Source organism: Staurois parvus, unplaced genomic scaffold, assembly GCF_062004578.1.
Source record: "Staurois parvus isolate SC_StPar_1 unplaced genomic scaffold, SC_StPar_1.0 ptg000618l, whole genome shotgun sequence".
NCBI lineage: Eukaryota > Metazoa > Chordata > Amphibia > Anura > Ranidae > Staurois > Staurois parvus.
The window spans coordinates 597,434-623,087 of record NW_028318414.1 but is presented as its reverse complement, the minus strand read 5'-3'; the positions used below and the strand labels follow the sequence as shown (position 1 = coordinate 623,087).

The window sequence follows — 25,654 nt, the reverse complement described above, 5'->3', positions numbered from 1 at the left end:
ATAAAAATCCATTTTGTTTCATGGCCTCATTTTATAGTCAAAAGCAAAATGTGACTTATGAAATCAAATATTTCATACTCGTACAATGTCCACGTCAAAAATAATTATGACATCTTGGTCCAGCTACCCACTGACTGCTATCTACTAGGAAAATTATTACTAAAGTATATGTAAAGGCAAAGCTTGCCGCCTGTGAAACATTTGGGGAGATTTCCAGTAACATTTATGTACCTGAAAGTGAGAGTAAATCCCCTCCCATATACTCTTTTATCAGCAAAAGTGTCCCCATTGTAAGTTTTCCCTTTAGAACTCTGTTAACACCAGAGAAATTTGTAATTTCCCACCAGTTCCTCCAGCAAACACATACAATAAAACGTGACAGAGGTTGTGACACTTCCCAACTCAAAAAAAAAAAAAATGTAAGTAGATTACTGGTTAAAGTATATCTAAAGCCAAGAATATTTTTGTTTTGGACTGTGTAGGATTGTTTTTTTTTTTTGTTTCTTGCTGATTTTCTCTCACTTCCGGTCTCCAAAACACATTAGGAAGTGAGATAAAATCTATATAAAATCTATATAAAATTAAGTGAACTTTCCTCCTAGACAGTTGTGACTGACAGGTGTCCCCACTGGACAAACTTTTGGCTTTATACAACTGGGTACCTCAATTGAAGGAATCTAGCAGGTAATAAGAAAGATTGAGGAATAAAGGAGCCATCTGCTGGAATGCTGCAGTACTTCAGCCTTCAATGCAACGCAAAGTTTATGCCTGGCCAATGCTTAGCAGTGTGTGTACGGGAACATGTGCTTATATGAGGATGAAATAAAAAGGACATATTGCCTCAAGACATGTCACCTCTCCCATGCTTGCTTTAGGAAATACATCTTGCTGGTACACACACTTGTGTGCCCTTCTGTTATTAGGCTAGATATGATATCTTGCAGTAGGTCTCCTGAATGTAGAAATGTACTGTATATGATTCGGAAACATGATTGATGGGGGTGAATAAGGTTTAGGAGGGCAGTAAGAAGCCAACATCAAGAACACAGGGACATGACCCAAACTAGCAGGAGGAAAGTTCAAAACTAATCCTAGAAAGTATTATTTTACTGAAAGAGTAGCTGATGCTGCAATAGACATCTAGCAGAGGTAGTGAGTCATTCAACAGTAAGTGGCTTCAAACATGCTTTGGACACACACAGATCCATACTCAGGTGGAAAAAAAAAAAAAAAAAAGTCTGTATAAATATATGAAAAAAAAAGCAGACTCGAGGGGTAAGGCAGAGAACTGGAGACTGACATGTCATGGCTCTTTATTCAGAGTGGAGGGGAAAGCTGAGAGATCGCTCAGTTCTCAAAGCAGAGCCAGCGGGGGACAGATGCAGCATCAGATCAAATATTCTCAAAACAAGACGAAAGATAGGTGAACGTAAATTTTAGAATTGGATTCATCATGATGATTTTGCCCAGTATGAATATTTATCGCTGAATACATCTCTGGTTCCTAAGTCTTCAATATCCCGTGCAAAAAGCTATAGGAACCATTTACACGCATCCGAAGATCCACCACACAAAACGTCTTGATGCCAAACATTTGCTTGGACTGAAACCAACCAAAACTCTATTTTCTACTCCAACAGCTATGCATCAGGATTTAATTAAAGCCTCTACAGTTTTTTTCTACTTGTAAAACAAGAATTATATTCGAAACATGTTAACATGTGCTAGGCTAGGATCAGGGCTTTGTTTTTCCCATCAGGAACGTGGGGAAACACAGTTCTGGCACCTCCAGCACTGAATGTATGTAATGGCAAGGGTTGCTTGGGTGTGCTGGAGGGCCTACTAATTTCTGCCTGCTGAGGGATCTGTTGTTGCTGCAGAAGATCTATTTTTGCAGGGAGAAGGGAATGTTTATTGCTGGGGAGGTCCATTGTTGCTAGTGGGGGATCTATTTTTGCAGGGGGTGGGTCTTTTGTTGTTGGGTGGTCAACTGTTGCTGGGAGGGATCTGTTGTTGCTCCTGGTAGTTTATTGTTGTATGGGTGAATCTATTGTTGCTGAAGGGGTATTTTGTTGTGGGGGGGTTCATGGTTTCTGGAAAGGACTACTGTTGCTGGGGGATATATTGTTGCTGGCTGCAGGGAATCTATTTTACTGCTTTTCTTGTTATTACCAAATTATGTACAAATTAGTTAGCACCACAAAATGATACTGCATTCTGTATTCTCTAAAGGGGGCAGTAGTAGGAGGAGGGTAGGGGGAGGAACTAAGTAATGATGCTTGGAGGTGGCTAGCGGGAGGAGACGGGGTGAATTGGAAGGGGGGAGTTCCTGCACCTATTCTCTGAGGAAAAAAAAAAAGCCCTGGCTAGGATTATCTCTTGGAGCTGCCCTGGTCCATAAGTCACCTAGTTTAGTCATCGCAATCTATACCAAATTGATATCTTATATCAGATATCATATCATGGCTCAATGGGAACACGTTCTAGTATGGCTTTCATAGTTGTATCTCTGTGCTTAAATGTGTCTTTAGTAAAATCTGCCTTTCTTCTGCAAAATGTTTTATATTCATTGTCCAGGAAAAGCTGTGACATCTCTTTGGTGGGGTTAGTGCACATTGGGGTTTGTGTTTTGCCTCTGTACATTTGCAAAGCATTTTTGAAAGATCTAGAAAGCAGAGTTTTGACAGATCTAGAATGCAAAGGAGTGATATTCAGCTGCATTTAAGCTGCTTTCATCATCAGTTATTTTTATACCACCATACAGGTCAATGAGAATGTAATGTGAAGGCATGGTTCACAAATCATAAATGCATGCTACTATGCCCTGAAGCATGCTGGTTTTTGTTTACCTCTGAGTCTGATGCTGGTGTACACTAATCATTTGATTGCTTTAATGTAAAATTACAACAAAGGACAAATCCTAGCCCATTCTACCCAACATAGATTGTTCAGTCCATTCACTAAAAGCATATGAAACAAAAACCGCAAGCTACCTCAACAGAAAGCTAATGGGAGCTGCAGGTACTTTACTTATACTACTATTCCGGCCATTTATTTCATGTAAAGAGTTTTGTGGTATAAACCAGATCATTTCTGTACGATGTGTAGCACACAACTTGGTAATGTGCATTTGCTGCTTCCTGCTGATACGTAGAGGGTTTGTGTGAACCAAATCCTAAAACAGTAACAATAACCCTTTTCATATCCAATAGGACTAGCAAAGACCTATGCCTTTCTAATTTTTTTCATGTATCTGGAAGAAAAATTAGTGGTTTTTTTGCTCTTTACAATCTGCATGAATAATTTCCTGATATGTCACAATAGCTAGCAACAGGGAAAAGGAAAAGAAAAACAAAAACACATGGGATTTTTTGCTACTCACTATAAAATCCCTTTCTCTGAGTTAATTGATGGACACAACTGCTTCTTCTTTATCCATGACCAAATAGGGTTTTAAAGCCCACCTACAGGAGTAGGACACGAGGCAGAAAACAAACTTGGCACCTCCTATAAGCAGTCCTCTCTGGGCATAAAAACCCCTCTCTGCTATAGGCCTCCAGTCAGTCACAAGCAGTATCAAAGAAGAACACTCCATAGAGGGGTGGGTGCTGTGTCTGGCAATGAACAAAGAAAAGAGAAAGGGATTTTACGGTAACAAAAAATCCCGTTTTCTCTTACATTCATTGACAGACACAGATGCTTTTTCTTTATCCATGGTCAAACCGGGAAGTCCCCAAACAATGCCACAATGAGTGGTGGGAAGAAACCCAGGGCAACATGCCAGCACTCCAAACCTGAGGGGTACCCGAGAGCCCTAAACAGCCGCCTGCAAAACCTTGCTATCAAAACTAGCATCAGAAGATGCCAACATATTATCTCTATAGAACTTAGTAAACGTACTCTTGAAGACACTAGGCCGAATGACTGGAGGCCCATAGCAGAGACCGGCTTTTACGCACAGAGAGGGCTGCCTAGTGACCATAGGAGTGTCCTCCTCCTGTAGGTGGGCTATAAAGCCCTGTTTGGTCATGGATATAGAAGAAGTAGTTGTGTGCGTCAATGAACATAAGAGAAAAAAAAACCTTTTCATTATTTCCTAGAAAGGCAGTTCTTGCGCACTAAGCAAGTGACCTTGCCTAAGATGGGATGATGTCATCAGTCTGAAGAGAAAGCATTTCCTCAGTCTCCCTTCCCTCTCTGCCCACACTGGGCATTATCCAAGGTCAACATTCACTTACTGAACTACCTTGTGCATTTGAACAAAGGTGCCCTCCTTCTGATGAATAAAGCAAAGGGAGGCACTGTCAAAGAGAGCAGTGTGATCTCAGAAGTAACTTGCACTTTATTTAGCCTAAAAAAATATCTGATGTTAGATACACGTTTGGTTGTCTTTCTGGGTTTAAAGTAGTTTACTGTGTTTAAATATAAAATATGAATTTTACTCAAAGCCATCAGGTAAATGTGGCATCAACAAGCATGCATCAGTTCTTCACCCAGGCTTCTCCAAGAGGTGTCTAAACCACAGCACTAATCACAGCCTCATTATCAGATCATGGACAAAAGGCTGCTGAACTATCATGCGCCTTTGTATCATTGAAATGCAGCGAGGTATACTTAGAAGGACTTTCAAGACTTATTCCAAAACATATCTTTTTTGGGGGATCCCAGGAGCCATTTCTACAATGTCATATTTGATTGTTAAAAGACACCCATGAGCACCAGGCAAGTGACTTTACCTCGGCTGGGATGGGAGGTAATGGCAGGCACTGCAACACTGTAGCAAGTCACAAGGTGAGATTTTGCAGTAGGGAGCTGATCGGTTTCAAACATTCTGCAAACATGAGATGAAGTAAAAGGAAACCTCTCCAAAATGAGAGAAATCCCCTATTAGAAATTTGTCATGAGAAGACATGTCCTCACTCTATTTTTGCTCTGGTGGCATGTCAAAATTTTGGATTTTATCAAGGACAACCAGGGCAGAAAGGGTGAATCTTCTCAAAGTAGACACACAGCAATAAAAACTGATAGGTGTTATAATCCTGTCTACAGGGCCACCATTAGAAATCATGGGGCCCCATAAAGTTTACCTGACAGCCCAATCCCCCCCCTCCCCTTCCCTGCCAATACCCTTCCCCCATGGCTGTAAACATATGAAGGCATTCTTGGGTAGCAAGAGATTGAAAAAAAACAAATGATGCAGCGCAATGTAGCAAGATTGTACGTAGTGTGAAGGTGTATGGAATTTACAGAGTTCGGGTGTCAAATGTGTGGAATGTACAGGGTACAGGGGCAGAAGCATGTAATATACATTGGACACCAGGCAATGCCCTGCAAAAATGATGTCCATGCTGTGGACGCTCTGAGGGGTACGGACAATTTTATTCTCCATATGTATCTACAATCCAGCCCCACAGAGGAGAGCCAGCAGGATCCAGAGATGCATAAATGCAGGAAGGGGAGGTAATACAGATACAAGGATCCTACATGTCAGCTGGGGCCCTGCTTTTTAAGCAGAGCCAACACACACACACACACACACACACACGAATGTTGAATTGTTGGTCCCTATGCTTCAGTCCCCTCCTCCTCCAGGTAATAGTATGTGGGCGGGGCCCGCAGTTCAGCTCTAGAGTTTAAATGGGTGGTCCCCACCTCCAGACTTGAGACTTCCATGATGGAAGAATTATCTCAGACAGCCTTTATTGTCCAGGGCATCCAAACAATTATTTCCTTCATTCTCCTATATTGCACTAGGAGAAGGAAAGGGAACATAAGACTGGCTACTAAGGGGGAAATGCACAATTATTTCTCAAGACACTGTTGTAAATAAAGAGTAGAAAAAGGTATTTGCCTCTTCTGCCCATCTTACCTTTTAAAATCAAGCTTAATGCCTTTGTTAGATTTAGAGACAACAGTCAGCCAGTCTTTTAGGTTTATATCACTTTCAGTAGCAGGAGGATGAGCCATAATTGGCTCTCCATCACCGGATCCCTGAAGAACATCTGCTTCAATCATATGGGCCTCACCTGTAAATACACAGTAGATAAAGATTTAATGGTGACATCCATGCAAAAGTGAAAGTCCTTCAATCAAAAATGTAAGCCCTGTATTATGAGGAAAGACATGACTCACCTGATAAAATGTTGTGTGCCTAACCAGCTGTGGACCTTGGGCAGGCTATACATGGCCAAAATAACTTCAATGAAGTTCACATGCAGTCCTTCTTCCCCACCTGACACCCTCCCTGTTGCACTTGCAGGCAAATCCCAGCAGTCAAAATGACAGCCAGGCATTGCTGTAGTAAATACAGCAGCTGTAGAAGCTGCTGCTGCCAAAAAAAGACGCAACATCTGATACAATGTTCAGACACAGGATAATTACATATAAAGTAACATTGTTGCTTTTTTATCAACTCTTTCATTCATCTGCATATCAAAAATAAGACCTGAATGCACAGAGCCGTAAACGCCAGTACTACTTAGGACAACATTCAGCCCTGTCCAGCCGCAGTCTGCCATAAACTTTGATAGGCTGCCTGCAGGTGGGGTTGGCACCTGTCCCTCATGGACACACAAACGCTAGGAGGGATGCACCGCAGCTGGAATGTGCTAGGGGTCTTACACTGTGGACATGACAGCCTACATACCGGGTGCGCCAATAGAGGTTGGTCATATACAGGTGTTCACAATGATATACCCAGGTGTCAAGAATCCATCAACTGTCCTGATCTGGGTCAAAACCTGGAATGCTCAACTAGAACTCAAATTTAACATTACCTGATTTACTAAAGGAGGAGTGAATCTTAATTAAATAAATTGTGTAAACATTCACTTCAATTATCTAGTCATGTGATAAACCATATTTCTAGTTATTCATCTGAACATGATTGGGTATTCAAAGTGAACAAGATTTTGCTTTCTATGTGACTGGATAACTGAAGTGAATATTCCCACATTACACTTTGGTAAATCAGTCTCTTAACTGAGGGGAGGTGAATATTGTAGGGTTACACTATAGCTAAATATAATCGAGAGTAATAAAGTTTAAAAGAGAAGGGGTTTTGAAAACAAATTAAAAAGTTATACTCACCTAGGTGGATGCAGCATTGATCTGATGCTGCATCTGGCCCCCGCCAGCTCTGTACAGAAAACTGAGCGATCAAAGACTGTGATAGCTCAGTTCTCCCCCTCCACTCTGAGCAGAGAGCCATGACTGTCAGACATCGGCTATCTGCTCTGCCCCGCCAGCGCTCACCGAAGGGGGTGGGAACGGCTGGCTCAGACTCTCCGTGGATCGCTGAGAGGCTGAGCCAGGTGCTGTTCCAGGCTGGATGGATCCTGAAATGCACTTCTGTGATCCATTGGAGAAATACAGCCAAAAAAGCTTTGACTGTACTCCTTCTTTAAAGAATATTTTCAGATACAGGCAAAAAGCAACATACATCTGCATCACCATGCTGTAAACATGTGCAAATATATTGTAACAAATAATTGTATCATCTAAGTTTTCAGTACAGAAAACCTGACAACCAGAATAATTAGTTGTTGGCATATGAGTCATAGCTGCTCTCTGGGGAGGTTAAGGAAGTAAATGTGAATTTTAGCATCTCTCGAGTAGTTTTTTTCTTATTGCTAAAGTACCACAACACATAAAAAATGCAGACAACCCTTTGTTTAGCAGCGTAGTGCACCATGATGGACATGCCGTGCTTTGTGGTGTGCTGCAGTGCATCATGCATTGCACTCTACTGTACAGCATGCTGGATGGAGGTGCCTATGATATGCAGATATATTGCTGTGTCTTTAAGTAACACACGTTTTTCGTGCACATTGCCACAATAGACAGGTGTGAATGGGTCTTAACTATTTTTACACATATAGGGTTATCTTCGCTCTATACCTGCAGTTGGATTTTCTTAAACCTGTTTCCTTGAGTATTTGTTTTTTTAAAAGGAAACCAATACTGACAGAAATATGAAGACTGCCGTTACTGACTGAAAATGCTAGTTGCCTGGCTTTTATTTTGGGCCTTTTGTTTCAATACTGTTTATGCAACTGAAAAAAGTCTCAGATCACAAAAGTCAGAATTGCTGATCTGCATACTTGTGCCAATGAGTTTACGAACTACAACCAGAACAGCCAAGCAACTGGTATTTTCACAAGGGAAGTTCAGAAAACGGCAGCCTCTATACCTCAAGCAATGATCAGCTGATTTCTTTGGGGACACTGCCACCTACTCTAGCAATGTATCAGACTCATTTAATTTTGACATACAGAAAATATCAACTTGCATGCAATACCCTTGTGTGTGATCACCAGCTATGTGCAGTGCCATACTTACTCTCTAATGCATGGCGTAGCTTGTCTTTGCTGTTTGCAGCATGCTCCCACTTAATTTCTATTCCATCTTTGGTTTTTGTCAGTCCTTTGCTCAGGAAATAATCTAGGATATCTTCACCCCATGGACCTGTTGCAACATTCAACAGAAAAAACTTTTAAAAAGTTATTTTTTTCCTTAAGGGCGGCAATAAACAACTGGCACATATTTACTTACGGGTAGATTTAGACTTGTTACAAACAACAGAAACAGAACACTTACCAGCTTGCCTGCAACAAAACTAAATTGGCTCTGTCTAATATTTTGCACTTAACCACATACGACGTCCACCCAGAATGCCGAAAGTCCCGCCGCATCTATAGCAATTTGATGTTATATGGCATCCTCCTGGAACGAACCTTGTGTGTAGTTGCATTGCAAGCACGAACTGTCACTGGCTGTGTCCACCGGACATAGCCGATGACTGATCAGAGTACTGGCCCACTGCCGGTACCACAGCAGATCACATGACAATTGTAAACAATGAATGGCTTCAAATCATGCCATTCATTGTTACAATTGTGCTGTTAGCTGTGATTGATCACAGTGATCACATGGTACAGATAGGGCTAATCACAGCCCATCTGTACTATGTGATTAGCTGTGGCCAATCACAGCTATTCACAACAAAACAAACTGAATGTTTTGATTTCATTCAGTAAAATGCTTGCTAATAGCAGTGAAATTCACATCAAAAACCTTGATCACTTCCCCACTACAATGCTGCTATGGTAACATTACATTGCTTTGGTCACAAAAATTGCAAAAAAGAAAAGAAAAAGAAATTTGAAAAACAAAAATTTTTTTTTTTTCATACTGTCACCAGTCAGTGTCCCTGATCACCACCACACCAGTTATGGCAGTTATGGGAGGATGCTGTACTGCACTTGTGACATTATGTTAAAAGAAAATCAAAAGGACATTTTTTTTTCTTAATTTATTTTCTAAAAAAATGTATGACAAATTACAACTTCAAAAAACTCACCATGGCTCTTACTAAATACCTTGGGACTGTCTATTTTCCAAAAAGGGGTCATTTGGGGGTAATCTGTACTGTTCTGACATTTCTGGACCTCAATAAATGAGATAGGTAGACAATATAGCGGGATTGGTCGATATATACCATCGTTTGTGGACTCTATAACTTTCCTACAGACTACATAATATACACCGATTTGGGTTCTCACCAAAGAAATGTAGCAGACATTTTGGCCTTAATTTATGAAGAACAATTATTTATTTGCAAAATGTTATAACAGAAACGAACACAAACGCGTTTTTTTTGTTTTTGTTTCGCATAAAAAAACTGTGGTGATTGAATACCACCAAAAGAAAGCTCTATTTGTGTGAAAACAAACATTTGTTTCGGTACAGCTTTGCATGACCATGCAACTGTCATTCAAAGTGCAACATTGCTGAAAGCTGAAAATTGGACTGTGCAGGAAGGGGGTAAAAGTGCCTGGTATTGAAGTGGTTGAAGAAGTGTAATCTCCCTCACCTCTGAAGCCCGATCCACGTTTGGATCCCACTCCAGAGTCTACTGACAGGCAGTGAGGAAATAACTGACACGCACGCACGGGATATTGATCTGGTCAGTTAAGTAGCAGAGGAGATTCTTAATCAGTTTCAGCTGCTATGGTGTTAATTAAATTAACAACAGGTGCACTAGATGGCCAACAATGAGATGATCCCCAAAACAAGAATGGTTTTACATGTGGAGGCCACTGACATTTTTTTCCCTACTCATCTTTTTTGACTGTTTTTCACTAGTTTTGCATTTGGCTAGAGTCAGTGTCACTACTGGTAGCATGAGGCAATACCTGCACCCAGGACCGAATGTAGACAGTCTGATGTAGGGGTGCAGAAAAAAATTTCGGGGGGGGGGATTGTCCTCTGCTCTGATAATCCGCTGTATACTGTCCTACAAACAGGGGTCGTCAGGTCAGCAGTGCAGAGGACAGGAGTCTGTAGGGCATAAAACATTGGTCAGCAGAGAAGAGGACAGGGTCACTGCTGGCAGAGCACTCAGCAGGTCTCCTCCTCCCTTCCCCACACTGCACACAGCCTGGGTTCTCACATCTCCTCCGCCCCGCACAGCACATAGCCAAGATCAGATTCCCTTACAGACACAGCATCCATTTGCACAGTGTTTAGCTCCTAGCGCACATTCTCCCAATCCCCCCCTCCTAGCGCACATTCTCCCAATCCCCCTCTCCTAGCACACATTCTCCCAATCCCCCCCCTCCTAGCGCATATTCCCCCCTCCTAGCACATATTCCCCCCCAATCCCCCCCTCCTAGCGCATAATGCCCCCAATCCCCCCCTCCTAGTGCATATTCCCCCCCCAATTACCCCCCTCCTAGCGCATATTCCCCCCCTCCTAGCGCATATTCCCTCCCAAATCCCCCCCTCCTAGCGCATATTCCCCCCCAATCCCCCCCTCCTATCGCATATTCCCCCCCAAATCCCCACCTCCTAGCGCATATTCCCCCCCAAATCCCCCCTCCTAGTGCATATTCCCCCCCAAATCCCCCCTCCCAGCGCATATTCTCCCCCAAATCCCCCCTCCCAGCGCATATTCCCCCCCAAATCCCCCCTCCTAGCGCATATTCCCCCCCAAATCCCCCCTCCCAACGCATATTCTCCCCCAAATCCCCCCTCCCAGCGCATATTCTCCCCCAAATCCCCCCTCCCAGCGCATATTCTCCCAATCCCCCCTCCCAGCGCATATCCCCCCAAACCTTCCTCCTTGCGCATATCCCCCCCCCAATCCTTCCGCCTTCTGCATATCGCCCCCAATCCTTCCTCCTTGCGCATATCCCCCCAATCCTTCCTCTTTGCGCATATCCCCCCAATCCTTCCTCCTTGCGCATATCCCCCCCAATCCCTCCTCCTTGCACGATTCCCCCCTAATCGCTCCTCCTTGCACAAATTCCCCCCCCCAAACCCTCCTCCTTGCACAAATCCTCCCCAAACCCTCCTCCTTGCACATATCCCCCCCAAACCCTCCTCCTTGTACATATCCCCCCCAAACCCTCCTCCTTGCACATATCCCCCCCAATCCGTACTTGCTCATATCCCCCCTAAGTCTTCCTCTTTGCACATATCCCCCCAAAGCACCCCTCCTAGCACATATTCACCTCCAAATCCCCCTCCTACCAAATATCCCTCCCCAGTGCAAATAGTCGCTAATCCCTCCACCTCTAATCTCAAAACACAATTTATTTACACCCATCCCTCTACACACAGGATCGCTAGTTTAATTACCTGCACACATTTCCTCCTGCCGGGACTTGGAGGAGGTAGGGTGCACATAATTAAACTGTGTGCAGTCCAAATGTGTGTGTATGTGTGTGTGTACAGCCTCTCTCCTGCCTACCACTGCCGCTGTCTGCCCTAAGCTCAACACAGATTACTGCACCAGTCTGCGCACTCACTTCCTGAGCCGTCCCGAGTGTGGGCATGAGCAGTCTCAAGAGCATGGAGGAGATTCCAAGAGACAGGCAGTTACTCTAGGAAGAGCTGGACAGGGCCGTAAAATGTCCTGAACCCATCAGCAGGTCCGGTATCTGCTTCTTTGTGCAAGGAGGAACAGGATGAGCACTGCCAGAGCCCTACAAAATGACCTCCAGAACGCCACTGGTGTGAATGTTTCTAACCAATCAGAAACAGACTTCATGAGGGTGGCCTGAGGGCCCCACATCCTCTAGTGGGCCCTGTACTCACTGCCCGGCACCATAGAGCTCGATTGGCATTTGCCATTGAACACCAGAATTGGCAGGTCCACCACTGGTACCCTGTGCTTTTCACAGATGAAAGCAGGTTCACCCTGAGCTCATGTGACAGACGTGAAAGTCTGGAGACGTCGTGGAGAACAATATGCTGCCTGTAACATCGTTCAGCATAACGGTTTTGGTGATGGGTCAGTGATGGTCTGGGGAGGCATATCCATGGAGACCTCTACAGACGCATAGACCTCTACAGACTAAACAATGGCACCCTGACTGCCCTTAGGTATAGGAATGAAATCCTTGGACCCATTGTCAGACCTTACGCTGGTGCAGTGGGTCCTGGGTTCCTCCTGGTGCATAATGCCCAACCTCATGTGGTGAGAGTATGCAGGCAGTTCCAGGAGGATGAAGTAAATTATATCATTATATCGTGGAGCTCCGGTGGCCATCTTTACTTGGGGACGGTTAGTCCTGATCTCTGTATATCTTCTTTCCTATGGATGCATCTGTTTTTAACCCCTTAATAAATCGAATTTTTATACTTACTACACTATGGGCATTCTTTCATCTTGACTCCTTGGGGAGTATTAATCTTCAGACGCCCAGCCCTATGTTATCCAGAGAGGGAGCCTCCAGTTTACCTTTGTGAGCTGAACCCACCTATCCCCTAAGGCAGGCATGTCCAAAGTCCGGCCCGCGGGCCATTTTCGGCCCGGGGGTCGGTTTAATACGGCCCTCCAACAGCCCTCCCTGCTCTGTGTAATGTGGCCCTCCCTTCTATGGCAGACAGTCTTCTGCTTGAGAGCAGAGGGCAGTGCGCATGCCTGACTGCGGCGCATTCTCCCTGGTCTGTGTAAATGCGGCTGTCGCACGGCCCTCCCTTCTGTGGCAGACAGTCTTCTGCTTGAGAGCAGTGCGCATGCGTGACTGCGCCGCGCTGGGAGCGACAGAGGGCGGTGACGTTAGGGCCGGGCTTCCAGCGTGAAGTGTGTTTCTCTTCCCCTCCTGGCTGCCGAGCAGAGACTTCAGCTCCAGCTACCTTTTTCACCCTTCACATTAGTGCAGGTAAGTTTTTTTTTAATTTATTTTCAATACATTGTGAAAACTCAGCTGTCAGTTGATCTTAATGTTATGAAATGAAAAGTATGTCGTTTGCAATTAACTTGGCATAAAATAATTTATTTGCATTTAATTGTAATGGTTCAAAGAATGTTCGGAAAAATGTTCGGCCCTCCACCATGTTCACTTCATCCAATCTGGCCCTCTTTGAAAAAGGTTTGGACACCCCTGCCCTAAGGGGAACTCTGGACACACCTGGATCATCATTTAAAGCCCTGGGACCTATCCATCTTGAGAGGGAGCCACTTCCACTATTGACCCAGATGACTACCTCGATTCCACTACTGGCCCAGATGACTACCTTGATGACACCAGGATATATTATATAACGCGCAATGTAAATTAATTATTATCCAATTACCTATATGATTTTTTTGGGATTCCCCATGTTAAGTTTTGCACGTATTCGTTATTATCAAGCGTTGCACATTTATACTTTAAATTATATCATTGAATGGTCCCACGCTCGCCTGACCTAAATCCAATAGAACACCTCTGGGATATTAAGTTTCGGTCCATCCAACGCCACCAGGTTGTACCTAAGCCTGTCCAGGAGCTCATGGATGCTCTGAGAGGAAATACCCCAGGACGCCATCCATCATCTCATTAGGAGCATGCCTCGACATTGTCAGGCATGCATACAAGCACGTGGGGGCCATGCAAACTACTGAGTACCATTTTGAATTGCTGCAATGAAATTTTTAGCAAAATGGACTAGCCTGCTGCATAATTTTTTCACTTTTATTTTCGGGGTGTCTTTGATTTCAGTCTTCTGTAGGGTGATAATTTTAATTTTCATCAAACGATGGGGCATATAGATAGATATCCAGTATGATATTTTTCCCCATCGAGATCTGATGTGTTTTCAAAGTGTTCCTTTAGTTTTTTTTTGAGCAGAGTGTGTATATATATATATATATATATATATAAAAAACGTGTGGTGGTTGTAAGTAATTTTCTAGCAAAAACCAGATTTTTACATGTATGTGAGGAGTGTCAGAATTGGCCCAGCAGGCAAGTGATAAACAGGCGGTGAGGAGGCAACAAGGTCTATTGCATGTAAGAACAAGTTCTCAGACTAAATGTTCAGTCTCCATACTGTGGCCCTTTGCTTGCTTTCATCTGGCCTTTGGGGCACTATTTCATCTACTGATACCAACAATTGGGTATAATTCCCCCCACTTACACCAATGAAGGGGGCACAACTCCTTCAAATGACACCAACTATGGGGCACAATTCCTCCCAGTGACAAAAATGATAGGGTCCAATGACATCAATGATGGGGCACAATTCCTCCCAGTGACAAAAATGATAGGGTCCAATGACATCAATAATGGGGCACAATTCATTTGAGTGACACAAACAATAGGGTCCAGTGACATCAATGATGGGGCAGAATTCCTTCCAATAACACCAAACAATGGGGCATTATTTTTTTTCCATTGACAACGGGACCTTTTCTGCTCTCACTGGCTGCAGTCCGGCTCTCCGAAAGGTCTGAAGGGCAGTAAACTGGTCCTTTGTTTAGAAAGTTTGGAGATCCCTGGTCTAAAGTATCGTTCACACAGGCATATCTAACCACCTCCCGTCCGGCCGTTGTATATAAACGGCCGGACGGTGGCAGTGCAGGGGAGGGTGGCCATTTATAAACTGCCTCCCCGCCCCCTGATTGTGCACGCTCCCTGGAAGCACGCAGCACTGTGATCCGGTGCCCGCTGTGTCCTCCGGACACAATGGAACACCGATGGTCGTAAGGAACCACTGTGCGAGGTCCCGATCATGTGATCACTGATTGGCCACATGCTTACTACGTGTGAAATCTGTGAATGAGGTCACATGGTACAAGGCTATTCACAACAGCCTTGTACCATGTGACAAGCTGTGACCAATCCCAGCTCACACAGTATTTCTCAATGGCTGCAAGAATGCAGCTAGAGAGAAGGAGAAATTATTGCTTTTACAACCTTTATGGGTGTAAAAACAATCAGTGTAAAAAAAATCTTCATCACCCCCCACAAGTAGAACAGTGTCACCATGGTGATACTGTACTGCTAGGGTGACAGTATGTAAAAACAAAACCTAATAATAATATAAAAAATTAAAATAAAAATGTAAAAAAAAATGTTTACATTTTAATTTTTTGTTATAAACTAATTTTTTTTTTTTTACTAAAAAGATAACTGAATACATTTTGGCCAAGATGTATAATGAAATATTATTTATTTGCAAAATTTTATAAGAAAAACTTTTTTTTCAAAAACGGACTTTTTCATTTATATAGCAAAAAAAAAAAAAAAATCCCAGTGGTGAATAAATACCACCAAAATAAAGTTTTATCTGTCTAAAAAAAATGCTAAAAAAAATTAATGGGTACAGTGTTGCATGTCCGCGCAATTGTCAGGACCCTGCATTCACTATATCTGGTCTCCCACAGTACACACAACATGGAAGTGCAATTATTTTAGTAAATATAAACTGCTAAATACCTATCCTGATCAGCAGTTAGAGCAGTCTTGTGACTTCTATCAGTGTCCAGCAGAACACTGGTTACAGCTTGTAGGTGTAGTTTTCATTCTCCTGTAAGAGGACGCAGGACCCCTGACCTCTGTCTGGACCTGTACTGATCACATGCACTCTCCCAAGAAAAAAAAAAAACTCTAGCAACACACACCAAACTGAGCATATGTATCTTGCCCCCCGAGCCTCTGTTCGATCAGGAGATATTTAAGAGACACTGGAAGAAGGGGAGGATCAGAGAAGACAGGATCAAACATCCTTTTTACATAATGTGGAGGATTAACCCCTTAGGTTCCACAGGGAATATCACATTTATTACAGGTACTTATATAGCACCGCCAATTTACGCAGCGCTTCATATATATGTATTGTACATTCAAATCAGTCCCTAACCCTCAAGTGTACAATTTAAAGTCCCTAAATCACATTCATACATACTAGGGCCAATTTAGATAGGAGCCAATTAACCTACCAGCATGTCTTTGGAGTGTGTGAGGAAACCTGGGTACCTGGAGGAAACCAACACAGGCACAGGGAGAACATGCACACTCCAGGCAGGTGGTGTCGTAGTTGGGATTCAAACCCATGACCCTAGTGCTGCCAGGTGGAAGTGCTAACCATTTAGCCACTGTGCTGTGCTAACAAGCATGCTTTACTGCACCAACTGATTTGCCTGTTGTGGGTTTAGTAACACTGTAAGCATACACCCATGGGAGAGCCTTATTTGCCTGCAGGGGGATGCACAGGCGGTCCATGCATGAAATTCTGATGCAGGCAGTCTTGTTTATGTCATCTGAACCAAAGTGGCTGCACAAACAGATATCTATGTGGGTGCAGGTTAGGGTTGCCACCTCATCCCTTTAAAACCAAACACATATTAACCCCTTCACGCCAGCACCTCCCAGCCCTTTAAGGGTTTCAGAAGCCGGGAGGCGGGGCAGGGTTTAGGGTCATGTGACCACCATGACATGCCATCACATGATCGGGAAAGGTCCCGACTGAAAAAGATTGGGACCTTTCCGTGAGTACCGGATATGTGTGTTGGGAGCGTGCGCGCTCTCAGCGCATATGTTTTTTTTTTAATAGAACGCAAATGTGCGGCCGCTCGGAGTCTAGGCCCAGATGCCTGGAGGCTGCACATTTGCGTTTGGCCGGTGTGAAAAGGTTAAATACACAGGTTCTGGGGCTAATTTATTGCATATAAGGCACTCAGTAAGTTTAGCCACAGAACCTGTGTCATTAATATGTGTTCAGTTTTGAAGTGACAACCCTAACGCAGGTCCCTGAATCTACACCGTCTACGTTCACACACATCCACATGGATGTTAGATTGGCAGTGGTGGCCGTGCAGCTCAATTGACATGAATAGGACTTCCTGCACGGGGAAGCATGGAACACCTGTACATCCCACAAAGGCAAACACGGCAGTCACACGCGTGCAGGGGTAGACTGACAACTCATGGGGCCCCTGTGTCCTTGCCCAAACTCAAAAAAGCCTATGAAAAAGGTACCAGGGGCATCTCATGGGGTCCCCTACTGACCCCGGGCAGTGCCCCAGTTTCCAAATAGTCAGTCCGCCCCTGTACACGTAAGTACGGCTGTGTGAAGGAGGCCTGTGACTGGTACTCTTTAATTAACCCTCTCCCTTCATTCATAGCTCAGCAGCACTGGCCCTCCTTTATGTCAGCATGCAGTTTATTAATAGAAGGAAAGTGAGGAGCCCTGAGCAGCCAGGATCCAGCCACTCTCCATTATCACACTGATTCTTCATAGAAAGGTGCAGGAGAAGAAGCCAGAGCGGCTCAGCTTACCATGCCTCTCCTCCATAGCCGGCACACTAGAGCAGCACAGCCTGTAGTAAGCAATGAGTGCACCCGCTACGACCACCACACAAGTGATATACACCCTGCGGTCACCACACCGCACTGGCTTCCTCATCCACATACATACAATACTCATCCACAGGAAGGAGGCGGGGGCAAAGCCAGCACAGCGTATCAGGACTCAGCATTGCAGGGGCCAATCATTGAGCTTCTTCCACTGATTCACAGCCCACGGCTGTGCTCGGCGACCTGCGTCCCCTAGTGGTCATAAATTAGATTGACGATTGGGCAGCATCAAGCAGCTCAGAGAATTCCTTTTGCAAAATGTCTGTGGAAAGCGACACTATAGGAAATGCAGACTTCTTGTTTGCAAAATTAACCACTTGCCCTCCAGAGAATTTACCTTCCTTCCTGACCAGGCCATTTTTTGCAATACAGCGCTGTGTTACTTTAACTGACAATTGTGTGGTCATGCAACGCTGCACATAAATGAAATGTATGTCCTTTTTTCCCACAAATAGAGCGTTTTTTCTGTGGTATTTTATCGCCTCTGCGGTTTTTATTTTTTGCGCTATAAAGAAAAAATTACCGACAATTTTGAGAAAAAATATTTTTTACTTTTTGCTGTTAGACATAACAAGTAAAACAATTTTAAAAATCAAATTTTGTCACAAATGTAGGCCAAAATGTATTCTGCTACATGTCTTTGCTAAAACAAATCCCAATATGAGTAAATAAATTGGTTTACGTGAAAGTTATAGCATTTACAAATGGAGGTATAGAAACTGGAATTTTTTTTTAATACTTTTAATGGCGGCAATCAGCGACTTATAGTGGGACTGAGGCGGGCATTCTGACACTGGGGGGAAACTAACTGTCACTGACATCCCCAGTGACACCAACACAGTGATCAGTGACAATAAAAAGCCCTGACACTGCGCTAATGACACTGGGAAGGAAGGGGTTAACATCTGGGGTGGTCAAAGGGTTAACTGTGTGTGTTTTACAGTGCAAGCACATTGCTTTGTATTGCTCTGTAATGCAGAGCAATAAAAAGCAGTGTGCAGGAGCTGACAGGGAGAGATCTGTATTGTTTACATACAGACCTCTCCCCCGTCAGTGATACTCAGCAATCGCCGGGTGCCGGTGGAGAATCGCTGGTCGGGACATGGTGATCGACAGCTGAAGCTGCCAGTGGCGGCTAGGGTAGGAAGCGCACTCGCAAGCAAGTGAAATGCATGCTCAATTGAGTTGAGATCAGGTGATTGACTCGGCCATTGCAGAATACAGTAATACCTCGGTTTACAAACGCCTCAGTTAATGTAATTTTTGGTTCACGAATGAAAATCCATTGAAAATGGCTCGGTTTACAAATTTATCACATTTTTTCACAATACGAAGTGTATGTCGGTGCCGATTTTTAAATGCAATTGCCGGCTTTTTTTTTCTTCACTATAGCTCACAGAATTAGCTTGCATGTTCTCCCTGTGCCTGTGTGGGTTTCCTCTGGGTACTCCAGTTTCCTCCGACACTCCAAAGACATGCTGGTAGGTTAATTAGATCCTATCTAAATTGTCCCTAGTATGTGTATGTATGAATGTAAGTTAGGGACCTTAGATTGTACGCCCCTTGAGGGTTAGGGACTGATGTGAATGTACAATATATGTGTAAAGCGCTGTGTAAATTGACAGCACTATATAAGTACCTGAAATAAATAATACATTTTAAAAGAAGCGCTAATTACATTCAAAAACCGGCACCATAATAAATTAAAAAGCTGTGTAGAGTCCTCCCTCCCATCCATACCAAGCCCTTGGGGTTTGGTATGGATTTTGAGGGGAACTCCCATGCCAATATTTTTAAAAAAAATGGCGTGGGGGTCCCTCCAAAATCCAGACCAGACCCTTACCTGAGCATGCAGCCCGGCAGGTCAGGAAAGGGGTGGGGGGGAATGAGCGAGCGCGTCCCCCCCCCCCCTCCTGAACCATACCAGGCCACATGCCCTCAACCTGGGGGGGTGCTTTGGTGCAGGGGGGCTTCCCCCAAAGCACCTTGTCGCCATGTTGATGGGGACAAGAGCCTCTTCCCCATAACCCTGGCCAGTGGTTGTGGGGGTCTGCGGGCAGGGGGCTTACTGGAATCTGGAAGCCCTCTTTAACAAGGGAGCCCCCAGATCCTGCCCCCCCTTTGTGAGTATGGGGTACTTGGTACCCCTACTCATTCACAAAAATGCAGTAGATCCAACGTCAATCACGATGCCCGCCTTCACCGCCGCTGACCCAGAAAAAGAATTAAAAAAAGGTTCTGCTTCCAGCCGTATGCCTGCTCCGGTGGTTTGACAGTTGTTAAACATGTAAGGGGCGGGGACACCCGGAGACATCACGCATGTGACCCCCACCCCATGTCACATCAATGATGCCACCTAGGGTGGGTCACTCCGGTGATGTCCTTGGGTAGCCCCGCCCCTTACATATATCAGAATTTTCAAGCCACTTCAAAAGCAGACAGCTGGAAGCCCTCGTCGGAAGCAGAGCCTTTTTTTTATTCTTTTTTTCGGGTCAGCAGCAGCGGCGGTGATTGACATTGGATCTACTGCGGGAGGGGGGTATTCTTTTAGGTTTTTCTTTTAAAAAAGGACTTGTCAAAGACCATGTCCTGTCTTTTTTCACACTACACTTTTTGCTTTTGTGAATCTGTAGGGGTACCATGTACCCCATACTCATTCAACTTGGGGGGGGGCTGGGATCTGGGAGCCCCCTTGTTAAAGGGGGCTTCCAGATTCCAATAAGCCCCCTGCCCGCAGATCCCCACAACCACCAGCCAGGGTTGTGGGGAAGAGGCCCTTATCCCCATCAACATGGGGACAAGGTGCTTTGGGGGGGGGGGGAAGCCCCCCTGCCCCAAAGCACCCCCCCATGTTAAGGGCTTGTGGTCTGGTATGGTTCAGGAGAGGGGGGCGCTCGCTCTTCCCCCCCCCCCTTTCCTGACCTGCCGGGCTGCATGCTCGGATAAGGGTCGGGTATGGAGTTTAAGGGGGCCAAAACGCCTCCACGACATTTTTTTTTACATTTTGGCATGGGAGTTCCCCTCAAAATCTATACCAGACCCGAAGGGTTTTTTTTTTTTTTTAATTGCTGGCAATTCTTTTACATTCAGCTGTCAGTGGGGATGGTTACTCTTAAGAGCTGTAATTCCTAAACCCTTCCTCCAATTTGGATGTAACTACCCTCAAATTAAACCTGAGAGTGTGAGAAACTATAGCTTGAATATGTTTTGGTAAATACCTGAAAAAAAACTAAAATTGTGCCTGTGTCCATATATATATATATATATATATATATATATATGGACCTAACTGTATTAAAGTAAGGGAGGTTACTGGTATAAGAGGGGACTTTTGTATCAGCATCCTCTCTTACCTTAGTGTATTCACTCTGAGTCCCCCCCCCTTACATCTTTGAACCCCCTCCCCACAGACTTTGCATGGTCTGGGCGGCCAGAGGACTGCTCAGGTGGGGGCACTGGCAGTAGGCTCACCCTCCACCTGGACTCCTACCCATCCCAGCGCTTTGTAGTGTGCATAAGAGTAGTGCGTGTGACAGCTAAGAGCATGCACATCATTCCAAACACAAAAGTGAGAAGAAAGAGGAGAGGCTCAGGAGTTCATTGAGAATTCACAAGGAAGCAGAAACACAGTAAGAAATTATTTTATGGAAAATAGATTACTGGGTCATTAAGTAGTGGATGTTGTGACGAATGCTGCGCCCCTGCCTTTCCCAGCAACTCATGACAAAAGGACCAGCAAATCTCACACCACTCTGTCACTTGCGTAACAATGCCACCCTCAGCTGCACACTGCACAAAGGTTTTGCAGCTCGCGGGACTGCAATCTAGGTGCCAGCAGCCTGAGAGCAATTATCACTAGGTCAGGTTAATTAGCAATTAACCCTTCAAACTCCAAACTGCCACCAGATAGCTTTGGGTCTATCAGCCCTTCACAATGTTAGCAAGAACAAATGTGAACAATAAATGTCTGTAACACATACTGTCACCACAGACAGGTATATTCAGTTGATTATTATATACATTAGCACTCTTCAAGAGACAGGGATTCTTTAGTTTGCATTAAAAGCCTTAGAGATAGTTTTAACACTTTTCAGAATAGGGTTTATTAACGAAAGGTCAAATGGTGAAATTAAATTAATTACAGAAAAGGATGTTACAAAGACATAAAGAGAACAATAACGCAACAGAGAAACAAATGGAGGTGAAAATGGAGAATACTTGCAAAGTCCTTGCAAAGTTTTAGCAGAGTTCAATTGTTCAAGCAAAGATTTTGCCGAGGCTCTTTTGGGTATTCCTTGATGTTAAAATGAGAGCTCCCTTGACAGATCCTGTCAATCCCTTGTCTACAATGCCAAAGGGGTGTCGACTGAGACCAGCTGACCAATCATCCGGTTTAAGGGATGGGTGCTGGGAGGTCACTAAGTTTATGACCAAGTCCCAACTACAGTTTTATACTAAGAATAATAACTTCCAACATGTGCAGGTGGTATTCTAGCAACTGTGATACCAAAAATATCATACCTTGGATGGATCTGTCACCTGGGAGAGAGAAGACTGCTTTCTCCACTTTCGTATGTGCTAATATAGTCATGTATGACCATGAATTGTTCGGTATCATATTCCCCATTGAAATACACTGCTCAAAAAAATTAAAGGAACACTTTTTAATCAGAGTATAGCATCAAGTCATTTAAACTCTTGGGATATTGATCTGGCCAGTTAGGTAGCAGAGGGGGTTGTTAATCAGTTTCAGCTGCTTTGGTGTTAATGAATTTAACAGGTGCACTAGATAGGCAACAATGAGACAGCCTCCAAAATAGGAATGGTTTTACAGGTGGAGGCCACTGACATTTTCTTTCTCTACTCATCTTTTTGGACTGTTTTTTTACTAGTTTTGCATTTGGCTAGTGTCAGTGTCACTACTGGTAGCATGAGGCGATACCTGTACCCTACAGAGGTTGCACAGGCAGTCCAACTCCTCCAGGATGGCACATCAATACGTGCCATTGCCAGGTTTGCTGTGTCTCCAATCACAGTCTCAAGAGCATGGAGGAGATTCCAGGAGACAGGCAGTTACTCTAGGAGAGCTGGACAGGGCTGTAGAAGGTCCTTAACCCATCAGCAGGACCGGTATCTGCTCCTTTGTGCTTTTCACAGATGAGAGCAGGTTCACCCTGAGAACATGTGACAAACATGAAAGGGTCTGGAGAAGCCATGGAGAACATTATGTTGCCTGTAACATCGTTCAGCATGGCCGTTTTGGTGGTGGGTCAGTGATGGTCTGGGGAGGCATATCCATGAAGGGATGCACAGACCTCTACAGGCTAGACAATGGCACTCTGACTGCCATTAGGTATTGGGAGGAAATCCTTGGACCCGTTGTCAGACCCTACGCTGGTGCAGCAGGTCTTGGGTTCCGCCTGGTGCACGACCATGCTTGGCCTCATGTGGTGAGAGTATGCAGGCAGTTCCTGGAGGATGAAGGAATTGATACCATTGAATGGCCCTCATGCTCACCTGACCTAAATCCTATAGGACACCTCTGGGATATCATGTTTCGGTCCATCCGCCACCGCCAGGTTGCACCTCATACTGTCCAGGAGCTCAGTGATGCTCTGGTCCAGATCTGGGAGGAAGTAGCCCAGGACATCATCCGTTGTCTCATTAAGAGCATGCCTCGACGTTGTCAGGCATGCATACAAGCACGTGGGGGCCATACAAACTACCGAGTACCATTTTGAGTTGCTGCAATGAAATTTCAGCAAAATGGACTAGCCTGCTGCATCATTTTTTCACTCCGATTTTCTGGGTGTCTTTGAAATTAGTCCTATGTAGGTTGATAATTTTAATTTCCATCAAATGATGGGGCATCCTTATGTTCCTAACACATTACCCAGTCCATATCAGTATAGATATCCAGCATGATAATTTTCCCCATTGAGATCTGATGTATTTTCAAAGTGTTTCTTTAATTTTTTTTAGCAGTGTATATATACCCAATCTCAATGTGTCCTGTTCCTTTTAGTGGCTAAATGGTCAGCACTTCTGCCTGGCAGTACTAGGGTCGTTGGTTCGAATCCAAACCATGGCACCCCCTGCCCGGAGTTTGCATGTTCTGCCTGTGTGGGTTTCCTCCTGGTACTCCAGTTTCCTCCCACACTCCAAAGACGTGTTGGTATGTTAATTAGCTCCTGTTTAAATTGGCTCTAGTATGTGTATGTATAAATGTAAGTTAAGGACCTTAGATTGTACACTCCTTGAGGGTTAGGCACTGATGTGAATGTACAATATACAGTATCTCACAGAAATGAGTACACCCCTCACATTTTTGTAAATATTTTATTATATCTTTTCATGTGACAACACTGTAGAAATGACACTTTGCAACAATGTAAAGCAGAGCTTGTATAACAGTGAAAATTTGCTGCCCCCTCAAAATAACTCACCATACAGCCATTAATGTCTAAGCTGCTGGCAACAAAAGTGAGTACACCCCTAAGTGAAAATGTCCAAATTGGGCCCAATTAGCCATTTTCCCACCCAGATGTCATGTGAATTGTTAGTGTTACAAGGTCTCAGGTGTGAATGGGGAGCAGGTGCGGTAAATTTGGTATTATTGCTCTCACCCTCTCATACTGGGCACTGGAAGTTCAAATTGGTCTGCATAGCTGTCGTCCCGGAAGGAAGCCTCTTCTAAAGATGATGCATAAGAAAGCTCACAAACAGTTTGCTGAAGACAAGCAGACTAAGGACATGGATTGCTGGAACCATGTCCTGTAATCTGATGAGACCAAGATAAACTTATCTGGTTCAGATGGTGTCAAGCGTGTGTGGAGGCAACCAGGTGAGGAGTACAAAGACAAGTGTGTCTTGCCAACAGTCAAGCATGGTGGTGGGAGTGTCATGGTCTGGGGCTGCATGAGTGCTGCCGGCACTGGGGAGTTACAGTTCATTGAGGGAACCATGAATGCCAACATGTACTGTGACATACTGAAGCAGAGCATGATCTCCTCCCTTCAGAGATTGGGCTGCAGGGCAGTATTCTAACATAACAACCCCAAACACACCTCCAAGACGACCACTGCCTTGCTAAAGAAGCTGAGGGTAAAGGTGATGGACTGGCCAAGCCTGTCTCCAGACCTAAACCCTATTGAGCATCTGTGGGGCATCCTCAAATGGAAGGTGGAGGAGCGCAAGGTCTCTAACATCCACCAGCTCCGTGATGTCGTCATGGAGGAATGGAAGAGGACTCCAGTGGCAACCTGTGAAGCTCTGGTGACCTCCATGCCCAAGAGGGTTAAGGCAGTTCTGTGAAATAATGGTGGCCGCACAAAATATTGACACTTTGGGCCCAATTTGGACATTTTCACTTAGGGGTGTACTCACTTTTGTTGCCAGCGGTTCAGACATTAATAGCTGTGTGTTGAGCTATTTTGAGGGGACAGCAAATTTACACTGTTATACAAGCTGTACACTCACTACTTTACATTGTAGCAAAGTGTAAATTCTTCAGTGTTGTCACATGAAAAGGTATAATAAAATATTTACAAAAATGTGAGGGGTGTACTCACTTTTGTGAGATACTGTATATATAAAAGAGCTATGTAAAATTTACAGCACTATATAAGTACCTGGAATAAATAAAATAAATAATATGACACCCTTGTAGTATATACAGTAGATATAGTCTGGCTTTGCAGCATCTGAATTACTGTGAAACCAACTCTTGCAGAGAAGAAAACATTGCTACGCTGTATACATTGGGTATGAAAAAAGATGATGTGTTCTTTTTAAGGGTCATCCCAACTCAAACTTAATAATGTTGTTTATTTTGAATGGCACCTTCAGCACCTTTCCAGCCCACAAGGCGCATGTGTTTTAGAGAACCATAATGCATCTCTGTGTTGTAGTGTTACATAGTGCAAGTACACTTTTTAGTGTGGCAATTTGCACTGCCAGCCCATTCAAAATTAATAGACTACCCAGTCTCAATGCTGGAAAAAGACGCAACGCATAACATG

At 44.2% G+C, this 25,654-nt stretch overlaps 1 protein-coding gene across 1 annotated transcript in view; it reads right to left on the bottom strand.

Moving 5' to 3' along the window:
* The window catches only part of FAM151B (family with sequence similarity 151 member B), an 87,695-nt gene extending 69,995 nt beyond the window's left edge, over window positions 1-17,700 (bottom strand). Inside the window, exons 1-3 of the mRNA XM_089693218.1 lie at window positions 17,556-17,700; window positions 8,341-8,466; window positions 5,870-6,026 (exon numbers count right to left, since the gene is read on the bottom strand). Coding sequence (XP_089549344.1) covers window positions 5,870-6,026; window positions 8,341-8,466; window positions 17,556-17,688 — 416 coding nt within the window. The 5' untranslated portion in view covers window positions 17,689-17,700. The remainder of the gene's footprint in view (window positions 1-5,869; window positions 6,027-8,340; window positions 8,467-17,555) is intronic.
* Between the last annotated feature and the right edge of the window lie 7,954 nt (window positions 17,701-25,654).